General features: G+C 51.4%; 1 protein-coding gene across 1 annotated transcript in view; it reads right to left on the reverse strand.

Annotated features, from left to right (window-relative positions):
- The window catches only part of PKDCC (protein kinase domain containing, cytoplasmic), a 36,836-nt gene extending 26,805 nt beyond the window's left edge, over window positions 1–10,031 (reverse strand). Inside the window, exon 1 of the mRNA XM_075412911.1 lies at window positions 9,091–10,031. Within this exon, the coding sequence (XP_075269026.1) occupies window positions 9,091–9,732 (642 nt within the window). The 5' untranslated portion in view covers window positions 9,733–10,031. The remainder of the gene's footprint in view (window positions 1–9,090) is intronic.
- Window positions 10,032–19,513: the final 9,482 nt, after the last annotated feature.

Genomic DNA, 19,513 nt, shown 5'->3' on the forward strand with positions numbered 1-19,513 from the left:
CCCTTTCAGAGGGGCTGGGCCGGTGGGGGAGGGCGCAAGCAGAGGTCAGCCCCTACACAAAAGCTGACAAGCTTACTGAATAAAAACACAAAATAAAGGAGCTTATTAAGCCATCAGCAGCAGGGTAAGTCTGTGCAAACAACAGGCCCCCCTGTATTAATGTAGGCACCCAAGCTGGATTTTCAGAAAAAGAAATGTCATGCCAGAACCTCTGCCAAACTATTACATTTTATTTACAGAGGTGGCTCAGCTGGGAAGGGTAGGACTGGCCGCCTTCCCCAGCCAGCACTGGGCTCTGCCCCGCTGCGGCAGAATGGCTGCCCGGCTACTGGGGGTCAGAACTCCCCCGTACAGACCACGCGACCCCCCTAAAAATTACAATGCATGGGGAGTCTTTCTCTTTGCCTTGCTAGGTTTTACCCTTCATGTTCACAATTTTTAGATTTTTCTCTGCAACGACAAAAGCTGAAAATGTCTCCCTTTTTCCTTTAATGAACATGAGATTGCCCTGACTCCAGGAACAGGAACCTTGAGAACACTATTTCCAGCCGCAATACATGACACACTCCACTGCACTACAGCAGAAGTAATTTCTAGAAACCTAATTCTCTTCTCTTTTAATTTTGACTTGCCCAAACTAACTGCAGTAAGGCCTAACTGCTGCAACTAAAAAAAAAAAAAAAAAAACCACCTCACTTTTATGAAGAGCAACAGTAGTCAACACTTGCCACAGCCTTTAATTTCACAAATACATGGACACAGCGTTACTTAATCAAAACTGGTTGTGTGAAGATTGTATTTTGTAGCAGCTCAGTGCCCAGGGGAAATAAAAAGCTCCCACTGACATTGCCATCTGATGAGCCGTTTGTTTGAGCTGCTACATGTCAAAAGCATAACAGCACATTTTAGAAGCTCTTGCTACTTTATTGCTACCAAAGTGAAAGTACTATTTTTTTTATGGGACCAGTCCTTGAATTCACCTTTCATTCCTGGAACACTGGGACAGTCCCTGCGAGAGCAGGAACATCCAGCACTGCCCGATACAGCTATGATTCACCAATACATGATTCGAGATGCTTATGTCACTTTCAAGATCTACTCATCCTTCAGGGTTTAAATATTTCCCTTCATTGCTGACAGTATACACATGTATAAATCTACACACAAGCACATATATAGGTATATATTACTGTATATATGACATATAATGCACATGTATTTCTACATATAATAGATACACATAATACTTGTAGATGTTTTATATATATACAAAAATACATATTAAAATATTTTTACACATTGCCACACCTACTCAGTCCAAAAAGCACCTGCAAACCTGTAACACTCATCTCCCTGGCAAAAGGATGAGTTCCCTGAAAGGCCTAAACTCAGTGAAGATCCAATCCAATGTCAGCCTTCCTGCTACTGGATACATAGAGACGGTGGATGAGAAGTGAATTGATCTTCCTCACTGAAATTCAGCAGTCAAGCCCTGCCAAGTCCTGCACCTCACTGGGAAAAAGACTTTCATGCAGGGCGTGCCCAGAACCACGCAGAACCTTTTCAGAGCAGGACCAAAACTGTGTGCTGAAAGCTGTGAGACAGGATTTCCTCTGCTGCTGCATACTGGAACCAAGAGCAAGCAAGTGGCCAATTCAAATATTAAGCTCTAAATTCACAGTTCTGCCTAGGCTTTTATTTATGAATGAATATCCATAAATACCTTCTGTTCTGACACATATTATGTTGGCTATATAATCTTGTGATTTAGTAACGTTATCTCCCTTTTACTCTGCTTTCCTTAGACTCTGAAGTGGAAAATTCTTCTACTAAAAACATTTACAACACTTCGAATTTGCATAGCACTGCACAAGCTCAAGGCCCAACCCTGCAAATATTTAGTCACACAAGTAGCCTACTCTGGTAAAGCCTTCCAGTGGAGACAAATAGATCACTCATACAACCATGATTTCAATGGAAAGGGGCTGGTATCACTGGAGGTGCAGTTCATTATCTTGTAAATAGCCAGACCAGAAGCTCCCCTGACCACCATCCACAGGACTGCACTCAGTTCCACCGCACCACCGGATTAACCCTTCATTATGATGTGACTTTGCACTACAGAACTATTAACCTCTGTGCATCGCATGGTCAGAAAAGCTTGACTTGGATTCATAGACCCATCTGTATCATCCTTCTTTGTCAGGTATCCGAGCCATATCACTACTGTGCACTTTATCATGGTGAACTTTAGAATAAACTTGGGAGTCTATCTGCAGCTACACAATTCAAGAAAAAAGCGATTCTTTCCAGACTGTGCTGTTCCAAATTTGGCCTAAAACAACACAAAATATCCATGTTTGGTGTCTACTATCTAAACTGAGTGGTTCAGCTGAGTGTGACAAAAAATAACAGCTCTTATAAAATTAGTCTAGAGTCAATATTAGTATTAGCATAGTGCCTGTGAGAACTAGTTCTTGTCAAGTTTTTCATGGCCATCACAGAAATGAAAAATTGCAGTGGGAGTTAGATGCCACAAGGCCCCGAACTGAACCATCAGATGACTGTGTCGGCACAAAAATCCAAGAAAAAGACCTTTAAAAAACCCAGCTGGTATATCCGACACAGGCACTTCATAAATCAGGGTTGCCACACTTCTCAGTGTGGGCCAGCTCACGCCTGAGTCCACCCATGCTCTCGGTGTCTGTGCAGCGAGCAGAGGGGCAGAGCCAGGGAGGCTAACCACCACAGCCCTACCAGCCCTTCCCAAAATGTGGCTGCAACAAGAAGACAGAGCATGTACAAAACGGTCACAACCATCATAGAATACAATAATTTCATTTGGAAGGGACCTACAATGATCATCTAGTCCAACTGCCTGACCACTTCATGGCTGATCAAAAGCTAAAGCATGTTATTAACAGCATTGTCTAAATGCCTTTTAAACACTGAAGGCTTGGGTCATTGACCACCTCTCTTAGGAAGCCTGTTCCAGGGTTTGACCACTCTTTCGGTAAAGAAATGCTTCCTAATGCCCAGTTTAAACCTCCCCCGGTGCAGCTTTGAACCATTCCCACGCATTCTATCACCAGGGAGAAGAGATTTTACCAAGCTACGCCACACTTGCAGGGGGAAGTGAAAAGAAACTCTAAAAAACATGTGCTTTCCCTTGCAATTCTGCCCTGGTCATAACTAATTTCCAGGCCAGGATTTTCACAGGGTGGAGTGGCCTTGTTCACTCATCGTCACTGTATGAAAAAAGGCAAGCAGCACAGCAGAACTTCATTGTACCCACAGCATCCCATGGTGACCGGTGACCTCTCTGAGCCACTGTGCAGAAGGAGCATTGCTGAGCTCCCCTGAGGGAAACTGGATGAGGTTGCAAGTCACCAGCTCCCATAAAGGAGGCAGAAATTCAAACCAGAGTCTTCTGGAATGATTTACATGGCACATAAAACTGAGAAGCAATCACAGAAATCATTCAACAAGTGATTGGGATTAGTTTTATGAAGGCTGCTTTCAAATGGACGGACGATGTAGCCTTTTTAACTTCTGTGATGGCACGTGCCTTCTGGAAAGCCATTCCTGCCAACAGCTTTGCAAGTTGAACACTCTCTGCCATTCCATGCAATTCAATGGGAAAAATCGTTACATGACAACCTCAGCATCAAGACGTACAGCTTGTCTTCCAGTGACACGAACAGTTAGAGCTGGTTTGCAATTGTATCAGCTCTGCGCTTCCAGCAGCTCTGGAGTTCTTGTTAACAGATCCTTTCTTCACTCTTAAGAGTGCAGGATAACATCTGGGCCTTCTGGGAAGCAGTCTCGCAATAAAGAAGCACTTTCTGTAATTCTTCTTTCCTCGCCAAACCGCATCTGTCTGCTCTCCCTGCCCTTCTCCACTCCACCCCGAGCTCCTTGGGGCTGTGAGGACATCTGTTAGCAGCAGAGAGCTGTCTCCACTGAGCCATCAGTAGGTGGCACTGCCTGCTTTTTTTCTCTCCACCCATGGAAATATCCAGTGCTGGCACCCTGTGTGGACCACCACCACCAATTCTGAAGGACGCTAAGGTGACTTAGACGCCTCGTGTCCTGCAAGGTGCACCTACAGCAATGTCAAGCAGCGGAGCGACTGGGACAAAGAAGCAGTTCCACCTCTGCTTGCCAGGCAGCGGTGGTGGCAGCTTTTCCAGAGGAATGAGGTGGCGAGCAAGCAGTGCGAACATCTCCTGCCACCTCACCAGGATTTGGCAGGCTCATCTGCCCAGACCTGAAGTTCCTCTGATCCTAACGCCAGTTAAACAGATGGTGTCAGCCTAGTCTTGCACCGTGTGTGGTGGCCTCATTAATCTTTAGCCAACCTGTCCCAACAGCAGTTCAACTGAGCTACTTTAGAAAAAAATCCCAGTCTAAACCGACGCTCCTGCTTGCAGCAAGCCCCTACGGATGACCGCATGTGGAGCGCATGGTCAGACCCCAGCCAGACCCAGCCCAGCCTGGAAGGTTAATTCTCATTCAGCGCTTGGTTTTGAAAGGTTTGCTCCCAGCAGCTGCGAACCTCTGCTGGCCCATCCAAAATTCAGAATGACCAATTCTCCATGTTGCCACCCACCGGCTGGTGTCAGCAGTCATGGCACTCTTCTCAGCCCAGCCGTTCCCAAAATTGCCACAGTCCAAGTCCAGCCAACTGCAGACCAAGGCTTGGTGCTGAGAATCCTGCACCATTCCCACCAGAGGGGACTCAGTGCCCACCCGCTGGCAACAGGGAAGAGGTCCCTGAGTAGCCGTTTCCACCTTGGCTTGATCTCCCCCTCCCCTCCCCCTTCCTGTGAAAACAACAGTGGATTCATGCAAGAAGGATGGGGAAGGACCAGACCTTCGAGAGCCCACACACTCCCTATGCAATAAGTATTTGCACTGGAAATTAATTGTATATTGACTTTCTCCACACTTGGGAAAGACTGTCTACTTCCACTTCGAATAAGCAAACTGTATAGAAAGCTTTAGTATTTTAATTCTCACATTAAAATTAAAACTGCCCTATCCTGCTGGCTATGCATATGTATAGGGAAACCATCAGGGTAAAATGTCCGATATTATCACATGTAAAGAAAAGAAAACCTTATTTAAAACCAGGTATTTAAAAATACCATGACCGGCTAGCACATCTTAAGTCTACTGAACTTGTCAACAGCAAGTGATGCATTATTTTCGGTACTATTTTATTCAATGAATTTTTTAAGTGAGAAATATTCTCGCTGTAATCACGACCACCTAAAACAAATCAATAAAAAATACACCAGAGCTAACTTCACCAATTCATACAGAAACCGCTTTGACATCTTAACTTGGACGGCGACTTTTTTAGTGCTGACGCCATCTCAGTATTTCATCTGCGTGTTTTAACTTTACACTAAAGCTAAACGAGCCAAATGAAACGGCCGTGCCTGGGCAGCCTGCAACCCACCAGTTCTGTTAGCAGCTGGTGTCTTCCACTGGCTTCAGACACTGACAACCCTTTTCCTGGAGCTTTTGTGTTTGTTTTTCAGAGAGCGGTAGCTCCTGCTTAAATGAATCACTGTGAACTCACACTAGAAGTGCTGATAAATAGCTGTCACAGAAATAAGCTTGCGCTTTTTCAAACGTCTGCAGTTTCAAACCTTCCCTCCCCTTTCTTCAGCAGTGAAAAGGAAGGAGAATTCCCCCAAAGAACCGCTTATGCCCATGAATGACAACACCCTTAGTTCTGATACTCCAGGGCTATAATTACATTATTACAGTAAATCAAACATTGCCTTTGTGCCTTTACAATCGCGCTCATTGTTTGAAATTAACTGCAAATGGTTTGATTTTCTTTTCTTCCTCAAACAGGGGCAGGGAGGAATTAAAGCTCGCTAAATCATCCTCATCGCCGAAGCGCAGGGAAAGCCAGGATTCAGGCAGCGGCATTTGAACTTTGCAAGAACAGAAACCCTGGCACAGCGGCAAGGGAAGGGATCAGGCACAGCACCCGACACAGAGCCACTGCGAAGCAGTTAGCGGGCCGCTAAGTCCTCTGCTGCAATAAATCCCAGTTCCCCCTCTTCCCCAGCGCCCCTCATTACAAAATGGGCTTTAATGAACCACCCCTCTCGCCCGCTCCAAGGCAAACCTTTCCCCGCTGCGGCCTGCACCTGCCCTCCACCCCGGCTGCGGGGCGAGGCGGGCGAAGGCCCAGCGTGCGGGCACGCTTGGGGACAGGCAGGGCACCTCAGTAAGAACAGGAGGGCCAGGTGCCCTCGCCTCAGCGTCGGCTGGTGCAAAACCACTCTTCCCCTTGCCGATTTTCCACCTTCCTTTTGATGGACTTGACTCACCACATCTGCTGGAGCCAACACATCTGGCTCCTTCCCCCGGCGGAGGGCACGGTGGGGATGTCAGCGTGCTGTCTGAAGGCAGTGGTACTTTCTCGAAAGAGCTCTTTTCCCCCTCTATCATATATTGTACAATAATCAAGTCTTTTAAAAGGATGGCTAACAAAAAAAAAAAAAAAGCTGATTTTGACAAGAGACAGGCCACAATGGGAACTGCTGAGACAGTAAAGAACAAGCCTGTTATCTTACAAGCTACACTTCAGGCTGTCAGCTGCCAGAGATTTACAGGAAAAAACCCTTTCCTAGAACTGCACCTACACGGAACTTCATTTCCAGCAACAGAAACCCGTGAGCGTGTTCACCCCGAACAGCCACCACCATGCCGTTCCCCTGCCCACGGTGGCCCGGCGACCCGCGTGGATGTGTCCCCGGGCCCCGGGGCTACTCCCCTCGGCGCGGCGTGGGGTTCAGGTGGGTACCGGCAGAGTGGCCGGGGGGGGGGGGGGGGGGGGCGGGGGCATGTTCCTCGGGCCACTGACAGCAGCCGGCTTCCATCTGGGTATGACAGGGGTTGCCAGGAGCAAAGAAATAGGTAAGGAGCAAAGGAGGCAGAAAAGCTCCCAGCCGTTGCTGGCGCAGGAGATGTTGTGCAGTGCCTGCGGCAGCTGTAGACAGTACGGGCCCTGCTGCTGCATTGGGACCCGAAGCGCCTGTCAAGAGCCAGGAGACAAGGGAGATGTCGGCTTCTGAACCGATTCCCCCTCCTTCGGCCACAAACCCTGGACAGTGATTTCTAAGCCCTCGGACGGCTTTCACTGAAAAGAAGCTAAAAAAAAAAAAAACCCAGTCTTGAGGGTGGCAGATCCTGTCCCCTTCGAGGTTTTAACAGAGACATAACCAATAAATATCACGTTGCTCACTGGTCCCCTTTTTCTGCACCAGTTTTATAGCTCCAGAGACCTGTCCCTGGCCCATGGGGCTGTCCCGACCGTGCCTAGATAAAGCCTGTCGGGTCCATTTTTATAGTCTCCTGTCAAGGTAACGTCTTACCAAACGTTTGGCCCTCGCTCACGCCGCGGTAACCTCGCCCCGCGTGTCCCCAGAATGTAAAATGTTCAACAAGCAGGAGGGTGATGTAGGGGGGCTCAGGGCTCCTCTGCTCTCCCTCCGCCAGGCAGCTCTGCCCCAGGGGGTGATGGAGCCGGAGGGCAGACAAAAGAAAACCCGACGACAAAATCGGAACGCAACCAAAGACATGTTTCTGATTTAAGCGTCATCTATTTTTAAATTGGGTGGCATGTAAATATGAAGCCCTAATTACCAGGCGGGATCTGTGCCCGTGAGAGCAGTTTCCCGGCACGGAGGGGCTGGGCGCGCTTCTTCCCCCGGCGCTCCCCACCCCCCCCCACCCCCGACCCCTCGCATCGCCCCTTCCCCCCCCCTCCCCCAACATCGAGGCGGGGGGGGCTGCGCTACCGCGGCTGCCCCAAGCTCTGCCGCATCTTCCCGCACAGGCGGGAACACCGCGGCGGCTGCCGGAGACCCTTCGCAGACAACGCGCCCCTCTTCCATTTTCTGAGGCCGGGGGGGGGGGGGTGATACCCGTAAATATCAGGGGCGAGCCGTTTACAAACGAATCTTCCCAGCGCAGAAAAATATACGCGAGTAACACGGGGAATGAACGCCAGTGCCTACCAAAGCGACCCGCGACTTCAAAAACCACACGCTTCACGCTCCACCTGGCCAGCTCGCTTCCCCTGAGCAAGGAAAACAATCTCGGGGGAAACCAAAAATCCCCTCCAGGCTTACAGCCGCGGGGTGCATTTCCTGCTGTCGGCTCAGCCGGTAACGACGGCTGCACCCACGGCTTTCCCAGCGAGAGCTCATCGCAGCGACGGAGGAGCAAGGAGCATCCTCACTGGGAGCGCAGCTCTTCGTATCTCGCTGGGTGTTGCTCTCCTGATGTATTATAGTTAGACCTGGCACCAGGGAGGAAAGAATATGGGAATAGGAAGGAAGGAAGGAAGGTTAATATCTATTTTCCCGTCGTGGATAAATCATGACTACCCTTTCTTTGCAGGGTGTATGAAACTCGAGAGCTTTGATCGCTGGGATCTGAAGTTCTCGTGGGGGAGCTGGTACTCCTGCTGCTGCCGCTGAAGAAACACAAAACTCCTTTACTCCATTCAGTTCAAAAAGCGCCTACTGCGAGACCGTCTGGTCTAACGTCCATCTTTTATTCTACCGCGGCGCTCACGCTACGCGCAGCGCAACGGGCATTTCCACACCAGCGCCTGCACCCGGGCGGGCCCGCCGAGCTCCCGCGGCTGAGCGGCAGCCCCACCGCCCGCACCCCCGGCGGGGCCGCGCTGGCCCGCGGGACCGGCCCTCGGGCTGCGCGTCCCCGGCACGGCCACAGCCCGCACCCCGCGCCTCGCCCCCGGGCCCGGGCCGAACCCCTGCCCGGCGGGGCCGCGCAAAGAGCCCGCGGACGCGCCCGCTGCCCGCCCCGGCGGGGCGGGGGGCGAGGAGCCGGCCTGCCCGCGGGGACCCCCGCGTCCGCGCCGCCGGGCCCACCCAGCGGGGCTGCGGGGCGGCGTGACAGACCCTCCGGGGCCCGGCCCGCTCCGGCTCGGGCCGGCAGCAGCGACAGGTTGCCCGCGGCGGGGCGGGGAGGGAGGGGGGGGGAGCCAAGCAAGCGGCGGCGAACCGGCGAGACCCCGGCGCGGCTCCGTACCTGCAGGACGTTGGCGTGTCGCAGCCGCTGCAGCAGCACCATCTCCTTGACGATCTTGTAGGCGGCCAGGCGGTAGCAGTCCCCCAGCGCGGAGAACCGCCGCACGCAGTGGGCGATGTCGTGCCCGCCGAAATCCACCGCCTTCAGCGCCACGGCCAGCGTCCGGTTGAGGACCGCCTTGTAGACCGCCTTGGTGTACCCCGAGCCCAAGTACTGCACGCCGCTGACGTCGCGGATGTCGCGACAGCCCAGCAGCGGCGGCTCCAGCCAGAGCTCGGCCCGCGGCCCCGCCGCTCGCCCCCGCGGCCGCTCCGCCGAGGTGCGCGGCGGGGCCAGGTCCATCAGGCGCCGCTCCCGCGGCCGCAGCGGCCGCCGCCCCGCCGCCGCCGCCCGGTGCCGCCGGTACCGCAGCACCTCCTCGTAGCGCTCGCGGATCTGCCGCGCCAGGGCGGCCCGGCCGCCGCCTTCCTCCTCCTCCGGCGGCGGCGGCGGGGAGCGAGGGGCGCCGGGCGGGGAGGGGGTGGCCCCGTCGCGGGGCGGCGGGGGGTGCTCGGAGCCGGGGACGAAGAGGACGTTGAGCAGGGTGCCCAGGAGGAAGGCGAGGCAGCAGCCGCCCGCCACCGCCGCCTTCCTGCGCCTCATCGCCACCTCGCTGCCGGCTCCTCCGGGCTCCTCTCCTCTCGCCCCTTCCCCGGGAACCAGCTCCGAGGCTGCCTTGGGTATCTTTATTTCACCCCCCGCTCCGGGCTGCGCCGGCGGCAGAGCGGACCCGGGCGCTCAGCCGGAGCTCGGCCCCTCACGGCGCGCCCGCATGACACTTGCTTCCCCGCCCGCCAGCCTCTGAAGCGCTTATTATTAGCGGGAGGCGGGGGGGGCATCCCCGGCTCGCTGCCCCCGCCGACGCGCACTGATTGACAGCCCGGCCCTTCCCGCGGCCCGGCCGAGCAGCAGGGGGGCCTGGGAAACGTAGTTCCCCCCGCCGAAGCCCCGCCGGCCTCCGGCGAGCCCCGGAGCCGGGACTACATCTCCCAGGCTGGGCCGAGACCCCGGCGGGGAAGGCGCGGCGCGGGGCGGGCTGGGGCGGGCGGACCCCTCCAACCCCCCCCCTGACGGGCGCCGCCGCCCCGGGGCTGGGGCCGCCGGGCAGGGCGGAGCCGGGCGCTGCCGCCGGAGGGGGCGGGAGCTGCGCGGCCGTGGCGCTTCCCACGCGTGTCCGCGCTGCGCGGTCCCGGCAACCAGGGGAGGGGTGGGGCCGGGACCTTTCTGCGGCACGACGGGGGCGCGGGGGAGAAGGGCTTGGGCAGGGGAGCGTGTGTCACCCACGGGAGACCACAGCCGCAAATCGCGGTCTCGGCATGGGGTAGCCCCTGCCCCGCTGGAAATGCGGATCGCGGGGCTGAGCGCTAATGACACGGTTATCCATCAAGCCCACATTACGACGCTGTTAGCAACTAATTAACGAACACAATCAGCCCGCGAAACTCCCACAAAGGGAAGCCCATCAGCAAGAGAAAAGCCGTGAAGAGCCAGGCGAGGCGAAGTTCACCACAATGGAAGAGGGAAATCATTTCCAGTAAGGGAGAGGGACGAGACGTTTAGGTAATACACATCGGACGTACCAAAAAAAAAAAAAAAAAAAAAAAGAGGGGGGAAAAAAAAAAAGAAAAAAGAGAGAAAAAAAAAGGAGGAAAAAAAAAAGAGAAGGAAAAAAAGAAAGAAGGAAAAAAAGAGAGGAAAAAAAACCAGAGGAAAAAAGAGTGGAAAAAAAGGAAAAAAACAGAGAAGGAAAAAAAGAGAGGAAAAAACAGGAAAAAAGAGAGAAAAAAAGAGGAAAAGAGAGAAAAAAAGAAACAGAAGGAGGAAAAGAGAGGAAAAAAGGAAAAAAACAGAGAAGGGAAAAAAAGAGAGAAAAAAATAGAGAAGGAAAAAAAAGAGAGGGAAAAAAAGAGAGAAATAAATAGAGAAGGAAAAAAGGAGAGGGGAAAAAAAAGAGAGAAAAAAAAAAGAAAAAGAAACGGGCGACGGCTGCCAGGAGCCGGCGCTGGCAGAAAGCGGAGCTCGGCGGGGCTCAGCCTCGGGGCCCGGCGGCTGCGGCGAGAGCGGGGGGCGGCGACGGATCCCGGAGGGGGGGGGTGGGGGGTGTCCCCCGGGGGTGGGGGGTGGGGGGGCTTCCGCCTTTCTCCCGCCGCCCTCCGAGAGCCCTCCGCCCGCACCGGCGGCACGGCGCGCCCGCGGTCCCGCACACGCTAGCGCTACGAGTGCCCGGTGCCCGGCACTAACCACCATATTAACATAACGGGGGGCGCGTAATCACCAATTAAAATAAAAATTACACGGGGGGGGGGAAGGGGGGTGTCTGTGCCACCTGCCCTCCCCGCCGCTGCTGAAGAGCCGGGCTTTTACGGTTGCTGTATCCCAAAGGGGCTTTTCTTTGGGGGGAGGGGGGGGTGTTGCGGATTTTGGGGTGGGTTACTTCCCCCTTTCCTCCCCCACAATCGTTTCTGTTCTTACCTCGCGGGAGGATCGCTTTCCCCCCGCAGGTTTGGGAGATCTGAATGTACCGGACACACACCCCCCCCCCCAACCCCCCCCCGGCAGGGCAGGGGGCTCCCGAGGAGGCACCGTGCGGTGCCACCCCGCCGGCCACCTCCGATCGCGCCTTGTGGGTCAGGTCACCCCGGGGGGGGGGGGGGGGAGGGTTTTTGCTGGTTTACAGGAGCACAACCGGGGTGCAAAACACGCAGAAGGGACGCTCCGGAGCCCGTTAAAGCGGGCCACCTGCTTTTCACTTCGAGCCGCATCTCAGAGCCGGTTTTCTTCCGCCAGATCCCTCCCGGCAGATCCCCATGAAATATGCCGCTCGTTTAGATACGGGAGCCGACCCCTGGAGGACCACTGGCGCGGGGCGCTTTGATGTCGGGAGGCAGATTTCAAAAGACAGAAAGCCCTTTCCATGTTTCTCATTACCCCGCGCCGGGGGCCTGCCACTGGTTGGGGGCAGGGCGGCCCTGCCCGGCTCGGCTCGGCCCGGCCTGGCCCGGCTGGGCGCGGAGGGGCTGCCAGCAGCCTCCCCCCTCCCCCCGACACGGGTCCTTCAACAGAGCTGCCGGCCCAAGTCAGCAGCGAGCAGCAAACAGCCCGCGCCGGCGTCAGAACGGGGCAAAAGCTGTTTCTGCATCCCCATCCCCGGCCCCCCCCTGCCGCTGAAGGAGGTTTGGGGGTGGACGGTGTCTGCCCCGCAGCCAAGGCTGCTCTGCGGGACGGTGCGGTGAGAGCCCGACGGACCTCGCCAACGCTTCTGCTCCCACCGAGCCTTTTATCTCGGCAGCGCGGCTGGAAAAGCTGAATCACCGCCGAGGAACTGAGGACCGAGGGGTGGTTTTTTCGTACGCAACGAGCTGCGCTCCATTTGATCTTTGCGGTCCCTATTTCTATCAATATTCCTAAAGCTGAGAGATCAAACATGGGAAAATTAAAACCATCCTACCATGCTAAAGAAGATTAAGATCGTGGCAATATATTGACTGCTCCTTGGGGAAATCATTTTGTTGCTGTAGAGCCGTGGCCATCCTGGAGGCAAAGCTTGTGTTTCAGGAACGGGAGAGGGGAAAGAAAGGTTTGGGGGTCTGCATCCAAACCCAGCCAAGGGCAATCTCAAGTGCCCATGCGCCTGTCCTCCCCTCTGTGCTCTCAGCCCAGCTGCATGGGCATCGCTGGTCTGTGGAGTCAAGGAACTTTGCCAAGCTAAGCTCGACTGTCCTTGTTTTCACGCCCCCACCCACAAGCAGGCATCTTCAACTGAGTCCCGCTGCTGGTCTCAAAGGTCCCAGAAATGAAGTCCTACGTTTTCAAGCATGAGTAGCTTCAAGATCTCAGTTAAAAATCACAACTGGAAACAGGTTTGTGGGAGCTGGGATCCTTCAGAGCTTCTTCTAGAAGTGTTCTGCGCTCACATCGCTCCCCTTTGGCACTTAGGAGTTAATTTTTTTTGGAAGGACTTCATAACCTTTTGAATTCCTGGCCACCTGTTCTGGCTGCTTATGTGGAAGCGGAGCTTTCTTTGGAAAGCCCAGCTTCAGCCACGAGGCCAGAAGTCCCTTGAAAACATGAGTCCACGTCCTGCATGCCTTTTCAGTGAGGGCTCCTCCATGTCCAAGCTCTCCGTCATTCCCTACTTCGCCAAAATCTTGTCAGCTTTCTGGGCAGGGTGGAAAGCCTCTCTTTCCTCAGGGACGTGGGGCCAGAGGTGGGCCCTTGCACGTGTATGTTTTGTAGCCTTTTAAAAGCTTTCTTACATGGCAAAATCTTTGTAGTGCTTTTTCCTTTAAACTGGATCTCTTTTTTTTTGATGTCGTTTCTTCCTTTGCTCTCAGGAAGCCCACTCCCTTGTATATATGAAGCAAGCTGAGATGCAGCCAATTGTATTAGTCCTGGCTGGAGCAAAAATGCAGAATGAAACACTGGATGTGTGGTGCGAGTCCAAAATAAATGGTCACTAGCAGAGCCAGCAAAAACCTGCAAGCACAGACAGTCTGCAAAAAAGGAAAAGCTTGGGCTCTACCTGAGGTGCTCTGCATTTTTCCAAAGGGAAAAATGAACTTGGGGTTTAGAGAGCTTGAGGAGAGACGCTGGGGCACTCTGCCTTTTTGATTACATTTGTGAACCGTGATGATCCTTGCATTTTTTTGTGAATACAGCATCTGTAAGTGGGAGAAGGTGTTTTATCTCCTAACCTGTATTCTCAAAGCGCAGCAGTTTGGTTTTTACGTGCCAGATGTCAGTGTGCCCCGATTCTTCAGGCAGCTGGGACTAAAGCTTCCCTGTATCAGGGAGGTGGTACAAGGATAACTCCATTAATGTGTGTGGAAGTCTGGTGCTGCAGTGATAAAGACTCTGTAAATATTTACACAGACAGGCAATCTCATGGAAATTTTACATTATTAGCTTAACTTCATTACAAGTTGAGATAGTCCGCGGTATATTACATTCACTTTTATTTTTAATTAAACATTGACAGCATATCTGGTGCTGCGTCAAGCCACAAGATTCAGAGAGTCACTGCTTTAAATATTTTACAATGTGCAGGGAAATATCAGGTCTCAAGCAAAGGAAAAACTAACATAGCTGCTGCAAGAATAAATCTTGCCAGCCAGACCTTTTACACTTTTAAGAGTTGATAAAATAGTGGGTAAAGAACAACCAGAGGATGTACTTTATTTGGACGTTCAAAACCCTATTGATAAACACCCATACAAGAAACTGTTAAGGAAACTTGGTAACCATAAAGTGAGAGGTAAAGTCCTGTCATGGATTAAAATCTGGTTATAAGTGATTATGGAATAAATGGACGATTCTAGTTGGGAAAGAGATTAATAATGAGGTGCCCTAGAGAGCAGGACTCAGACCAATATTTTTTAATGCTTTATTAATAACCTGGGGGTGAATAGTGAAGTGGCAAAAGTTGATGTCAATAGAAAAGTACTTAGCTTGGGTCAGGAGCAACTTCAGAAGAATTTAATAAAAAGGCAGGACCACGTGCAGAAGTATGAGGGCAGCTTGGAAAGTACCTTCAAATCCTACAGCAACCTCCCACCCCTCCTGGCACATGGGCCTGTCCCATGCCTCTGCAAAGGCGAGGGTAGGTAACCTGAGGACAGATGTTTCCAAGCATCTCAAGTACTTTTTCACTCCTCCCAGTTACTGCCAGGCTCCCCTAGTTCGTCATGGCAGGAGGAAAGACCGAGCTCCCACATGGCAGGCCCGTCTACCAGTCTGTGAATAATACTCCGTGAGCTCCTCCAGTAATTGTTTAGAAAAGCCGATGTGAATTCCCATGGCTGATCCTTCCCTGAGGACATGCCAAAGGCTCTAGGTCACCTCTCACAGGCATTTCAAAAATTACGTGTTTGGTCTGATGAGAGTGACATGGCAGCAAGCCTCAAGTCCGCTTAGCCTAAGAACATAAGCTCCTGGGTGCTGCCTGGCACCTGGAAAAACAAAACCTGCCAGCACAGCTGGGGTGCAAATGTCTATATGCAAATAGCGGTCCCATCATCTAGTGCGTAACGGGGTAAAGGCGCAGGCAGCTGCCTCAGCTTACTGCCACCGAGCGTCGGGGTGAGCTGTTCAGGTGAGTTGTCTGTGGCTTTGCCTTCCCACTGGTTTCACTCCTGCGGTGAGGCTGTGTCTTGCTGGGACGTGTTGACATGAACTGTAGCATCGTGACCTGGCGCAGGCCGGAATTCACATTGCAAGCTCTTTATTTGAGCCTGGTACGTGGGCAAATGTGCTTACCAGCAGTCTGGATGACAGTTGATGCTAACTTTGTGTAATCTCATTGCTGCCAGTCCTCCGTTTCGACTGTTCTGTCTCCTCCACAGCGCTACTCAAGCACAGTGCAGGCTCTCATGGCTTTTGAAGGTAATGATATTCATGGAAATTCAAATGGCTGTTTTTCACAGGGATTTATTATTGTTTTGTTTTTACCCAGTGGGTCATTTCCAAGGATACTATTCTGGAAAAGAAAGCAACTCATAAAGAAAGATTTTTAAAAATCCTCTTGATATGACTTGTAAAGTATTTTGAAGTACCAGTCACAAAAGAAATTGTTTTTAAATCCCCTCTTTCATTTGATGATTTATATTACATGAGACATGCCCCGCATCGCCAGCGCCAGGACCCCAGAGCAGTGGGTGGGGTGCCAGCGCTGCTCACACGGGGCTCTGTTCCCAAAGGGGGCTGGAGGGAGTCACACCCCGGGTGGGAAGTGGGAACCCCACACGCACGGGCAAGTGGCTTAGCTCCGATCCTGCAGCACCCGGGAGATGGCCCAGGGCTCCCCCCTCCCAGAGAATCACACCGCCTTGCCTTGTCCCCGCATTCATAGTTCAGTCCAAGCTCTTCACGGCTTGTGGGCACTCTTGGAATTCTTACTTCTTTTTTTTTTTCATAATCTGAAATGAAAAATCATACACACATGCACATAATATCAATTCAGCCTAATAAACAATAACCTAATACTTATGTGCAAGGCGATGGGCTCTGGGCGTGAATAGGCTTCATTTGTGGAGCTTTATGAATTGACATCAAATGAAAACCTGCTCAGAAGTGAAGGAACAGCTTCAACAGCATGGGGTCTGACTGCCCAGCACGTGTAACCAGGGGTTCTGCCAAGGATCAGGCTGGAAAGGAGCAGTTCTGCAGGCCAGGGATGCATGCTGTATTTGCTGTTGAGCCTGAGGCACAACTCTCTCTGGCCATGGTTCACAGAGTTATTATGGGAAGAAAAATGTTCAGGCAACATCACGGTAGCATTTGCAAGAAGTATGATCCTACATGAGCATAGTGCACAGTCATGCAAATGAAAAGGTCCCCGAACGGCTTGGGGTGTAGAGTTAGTAAATTTTACCATTAGCACCATCAATTTTCTCCGTAAGTACCATCCATACAAAACTTTGGGAGCTTGTTCTGAGGCATCAGGATAGGCTGGAGTCTGGGGCAACCCATGGCTCTGGGCAGCTGCAGCATTAAAGCAAGAAAGACCAAAACTCAAGCACTTGACTTCAAACTGCGGAGGCAGAGCCCCGGCGCAGTGGGAGGTACGGCTGCCTCCACTGTGTCTTCAGTGCTCGTCTCTCCGGGCTCCACTCACGGTCTTCTCCCATCTTCACTGCTGAGTCTGCTTCTCCCAGCACACCCCCTGTTCCCTCCAAGCAGCAAGCCTCTCCAGCCACCACTTCCCCTCCTTCCTCTGCCAGCGCAGAGAGCGGCACTTTCTCAACCCTGGCTTCCTCCTTGTCCTCCGGGCTTTTTGAGGGCTGCACTGACCGAGCCACTTCCAGCAGGGCAATGCTGATTCCTTCCCTCCTGGCTCCCAGAACAATTAGCAAAGGCTGGCATTTTGTTAATCCAGGCATAATTAATCACCACCAATGTATTTATTTTAGTTCCTCTTCTTCCGTACTCTTGAAGAGCTTTAGAAGCTGTGAGCTTTTATACATGGTTGTAGAAGACACAAATGCAGATGTTTTACCAGACCATAAAATCCTTTGCAGTGGTAGTAGTCTTTTAGGGAGCCTAAAATTAGGACAGAAATACAAGGGCCGGACTGGAGAGGTACAGGAGGTTGTTTTCTGAATCTTAGCTGTTCCAGCAGCATAGAGTAATGGAAAGGATTAGGAACAGAGTATTTTGTACTCAGAAGATTATTTCTTGCTATCTACCAGTTCACAAAGATATGGCAAAGAGGAAGACCCAGATCCTGTGCCTTTGGTACCTACCTCCCAGCATGCTGGCAGAATAATCTCAGTGGTAGATCTTAGAGATGGGAATGTGGTACTTCATACCCAAGGCTGCATTCTCAAAAGATGTCAGGCCGCTTTACAGCCTCTAATTTGAATAGATGAGACCTTTGAATTGTTTCTCAGAGTCACTTAAAAAAAAAGGCATGTGAAAATGTCAGAGAATTTCCTCTTTCCCTTTCCCACCCAAATACAAAATCAAATAAAAGCAAACACATGTGACAAATATAAGAGCAGCCCCCTCTGCACGTATTCGGTGATACACAGGCTGTTTCCAGATGTATGGATTAGACCTCATCCAACTACTGCTTAAAGCTCAGCCTTAGCATAGTATTTGAATACTCACCAAGTCGGAAACTTCTGGGAAAACTAATGCACTTGGTGGTCAGGCTCCCACCTCCTGTGGTGATACTGGTCGCTGCGTCTATTCTGTCACCCTGTTGCCATCTCTTCATTCCAGTTAGACCATTTTCAAGCCTGTTAAAGCAGGAGACCTACACACCTGACCAGATTTTGTCCCTTGAGCCTCACCTCTTACTGGAGTCCTCTGGCAGGAGAGTACAAGATGGGATTCCCTCCGTCATGACTACACACAATGGGCTGTGTATTAAAAACTCTTATAGATATTATTTTGTACTCTGGTGTTCTGTTTCAGCTTCTGTGTAAGAGAATTGAGAGTCAGTCCCTGGTTAAATGACGAACAGAAGCAGCAGAGACGCACAGCGCACACATTTCCAGCAGTTGGGGCACGTTTGTCTCTGAACAACACAAAAGGTGGATTTAAAGGCCAGTCTGCTGACGCCGGCTTTAGGAAAGTAAATGCCCTGACTCACAGACCTGGGGAGATGCCCGGCAGCACTGATGTACCGGCAGTCAAATGTGGTTACACTTTGCAGGCAGATTTTTATTCCCACCTTTCTCTTAGGCATAATTGATACCAACCAATAAAGTCAGCAGCATTGTTTTGCAAGTAGAAAGCTGTATGGCTGTGTAAAAAAAGCCCTTTGTTATTTATAAAATATTCTTTGATAATTTGGCTTTATTTATCCTGAGAATTTTAAAAAACCCAGTATGCTGTTATTCAGAAACACACCCCCTCCACCCTGCCCTGGAAAACTGTTGTACTCCTCAAATTTAAGTCAGAGACTGGAGCCACCTTTGAATGTAGCAAAACCACACTGATCTCAACTACTTTTCCAGAAATGCTGAGAATTTTATGTTCTTTGAGCACCCCAATGGGCTGAAAATATTCCTGAGAGATTAGTAGGCTCTCAGCTACTGCTCCAATTCATAGAAATTAAACCTTCCATCATCTGGTTTTTATATTTGGAAAATGTCAGCTATACTTCCTATCACGTATATTGTTGCTTCAATGCACTGAGCCTTCTGTGAATTTCCAAACACATAACTCAGCTCTCAAGCATTTCTTTTGTAAATATTGATAATGGTTTCAAGTTCTTTATTAAATAACTTTTTAATGAGTTTGAGGACAAAGAACTATTTTTTCACAGTCTCACGAAGATAAGAATCATAACATATCTTTCTGTACCGTGGAACACATGGCTCTCAATACCTCATTGTGCAGCATAGGTTTTCCTCACTTTTGAAAAGTTTACCTTAACAAAAAAAGCCCCACAATTATAAGAAATAGAATCTATGCAGGCCATACCGGAATGGCCGAAATTGCATGCAAATGCTATGCGACAGCTTTGTAGGTCTGTGTGTGCTGGCGTTTGGAGCAGCGTTGGAAAGCTCCCTTTACCCCTTTAGTCCAACAGCAAGAACAACTACAGAATGCCGCCATCACTCCATAAGAACGGTCAATGTATAGAGCTCTGCTTGCTCAGGATTATTTATTGCCTGCTTTTTTACCAGAAAGGATCCCTGCGTATACACTTAGGATCGAAGATAATAAAATATTACGGCGAGGTTCACCGGGGGAAGTTTCCAGGGAGAGGTTTTTTATCAGTTTACAGGCATGGTCAAAGTCCTGCAGGAGAGTCCCTCTTTGGAGCAGGCTGTAAACAATTTACATGGGGTAGGCAAGAGGAAGTCTTTAGGGTGCCTTGAAAAATATTAAGTTATAGAAGTTCTGACCTCTGTCTTCTGAACCTGGCCCAGAG

This window comes from Opisthocomus hoazin, chromosome 2, assembly GCF_030867145.1.
Source record: "Opisthocomus hoazin isolate bOpiHoa1 chromosome 2, bOpiHoa1.hap1, whole genome shotgun sequence".
In the NCBI taxonomy this organism is placed as follows: Eukaryota; Metazoa; Chordata; class Aves; order Opisthocomiformes; family Opisthocomidae; genus Opisthocomus; species Opisthocomus hoazin.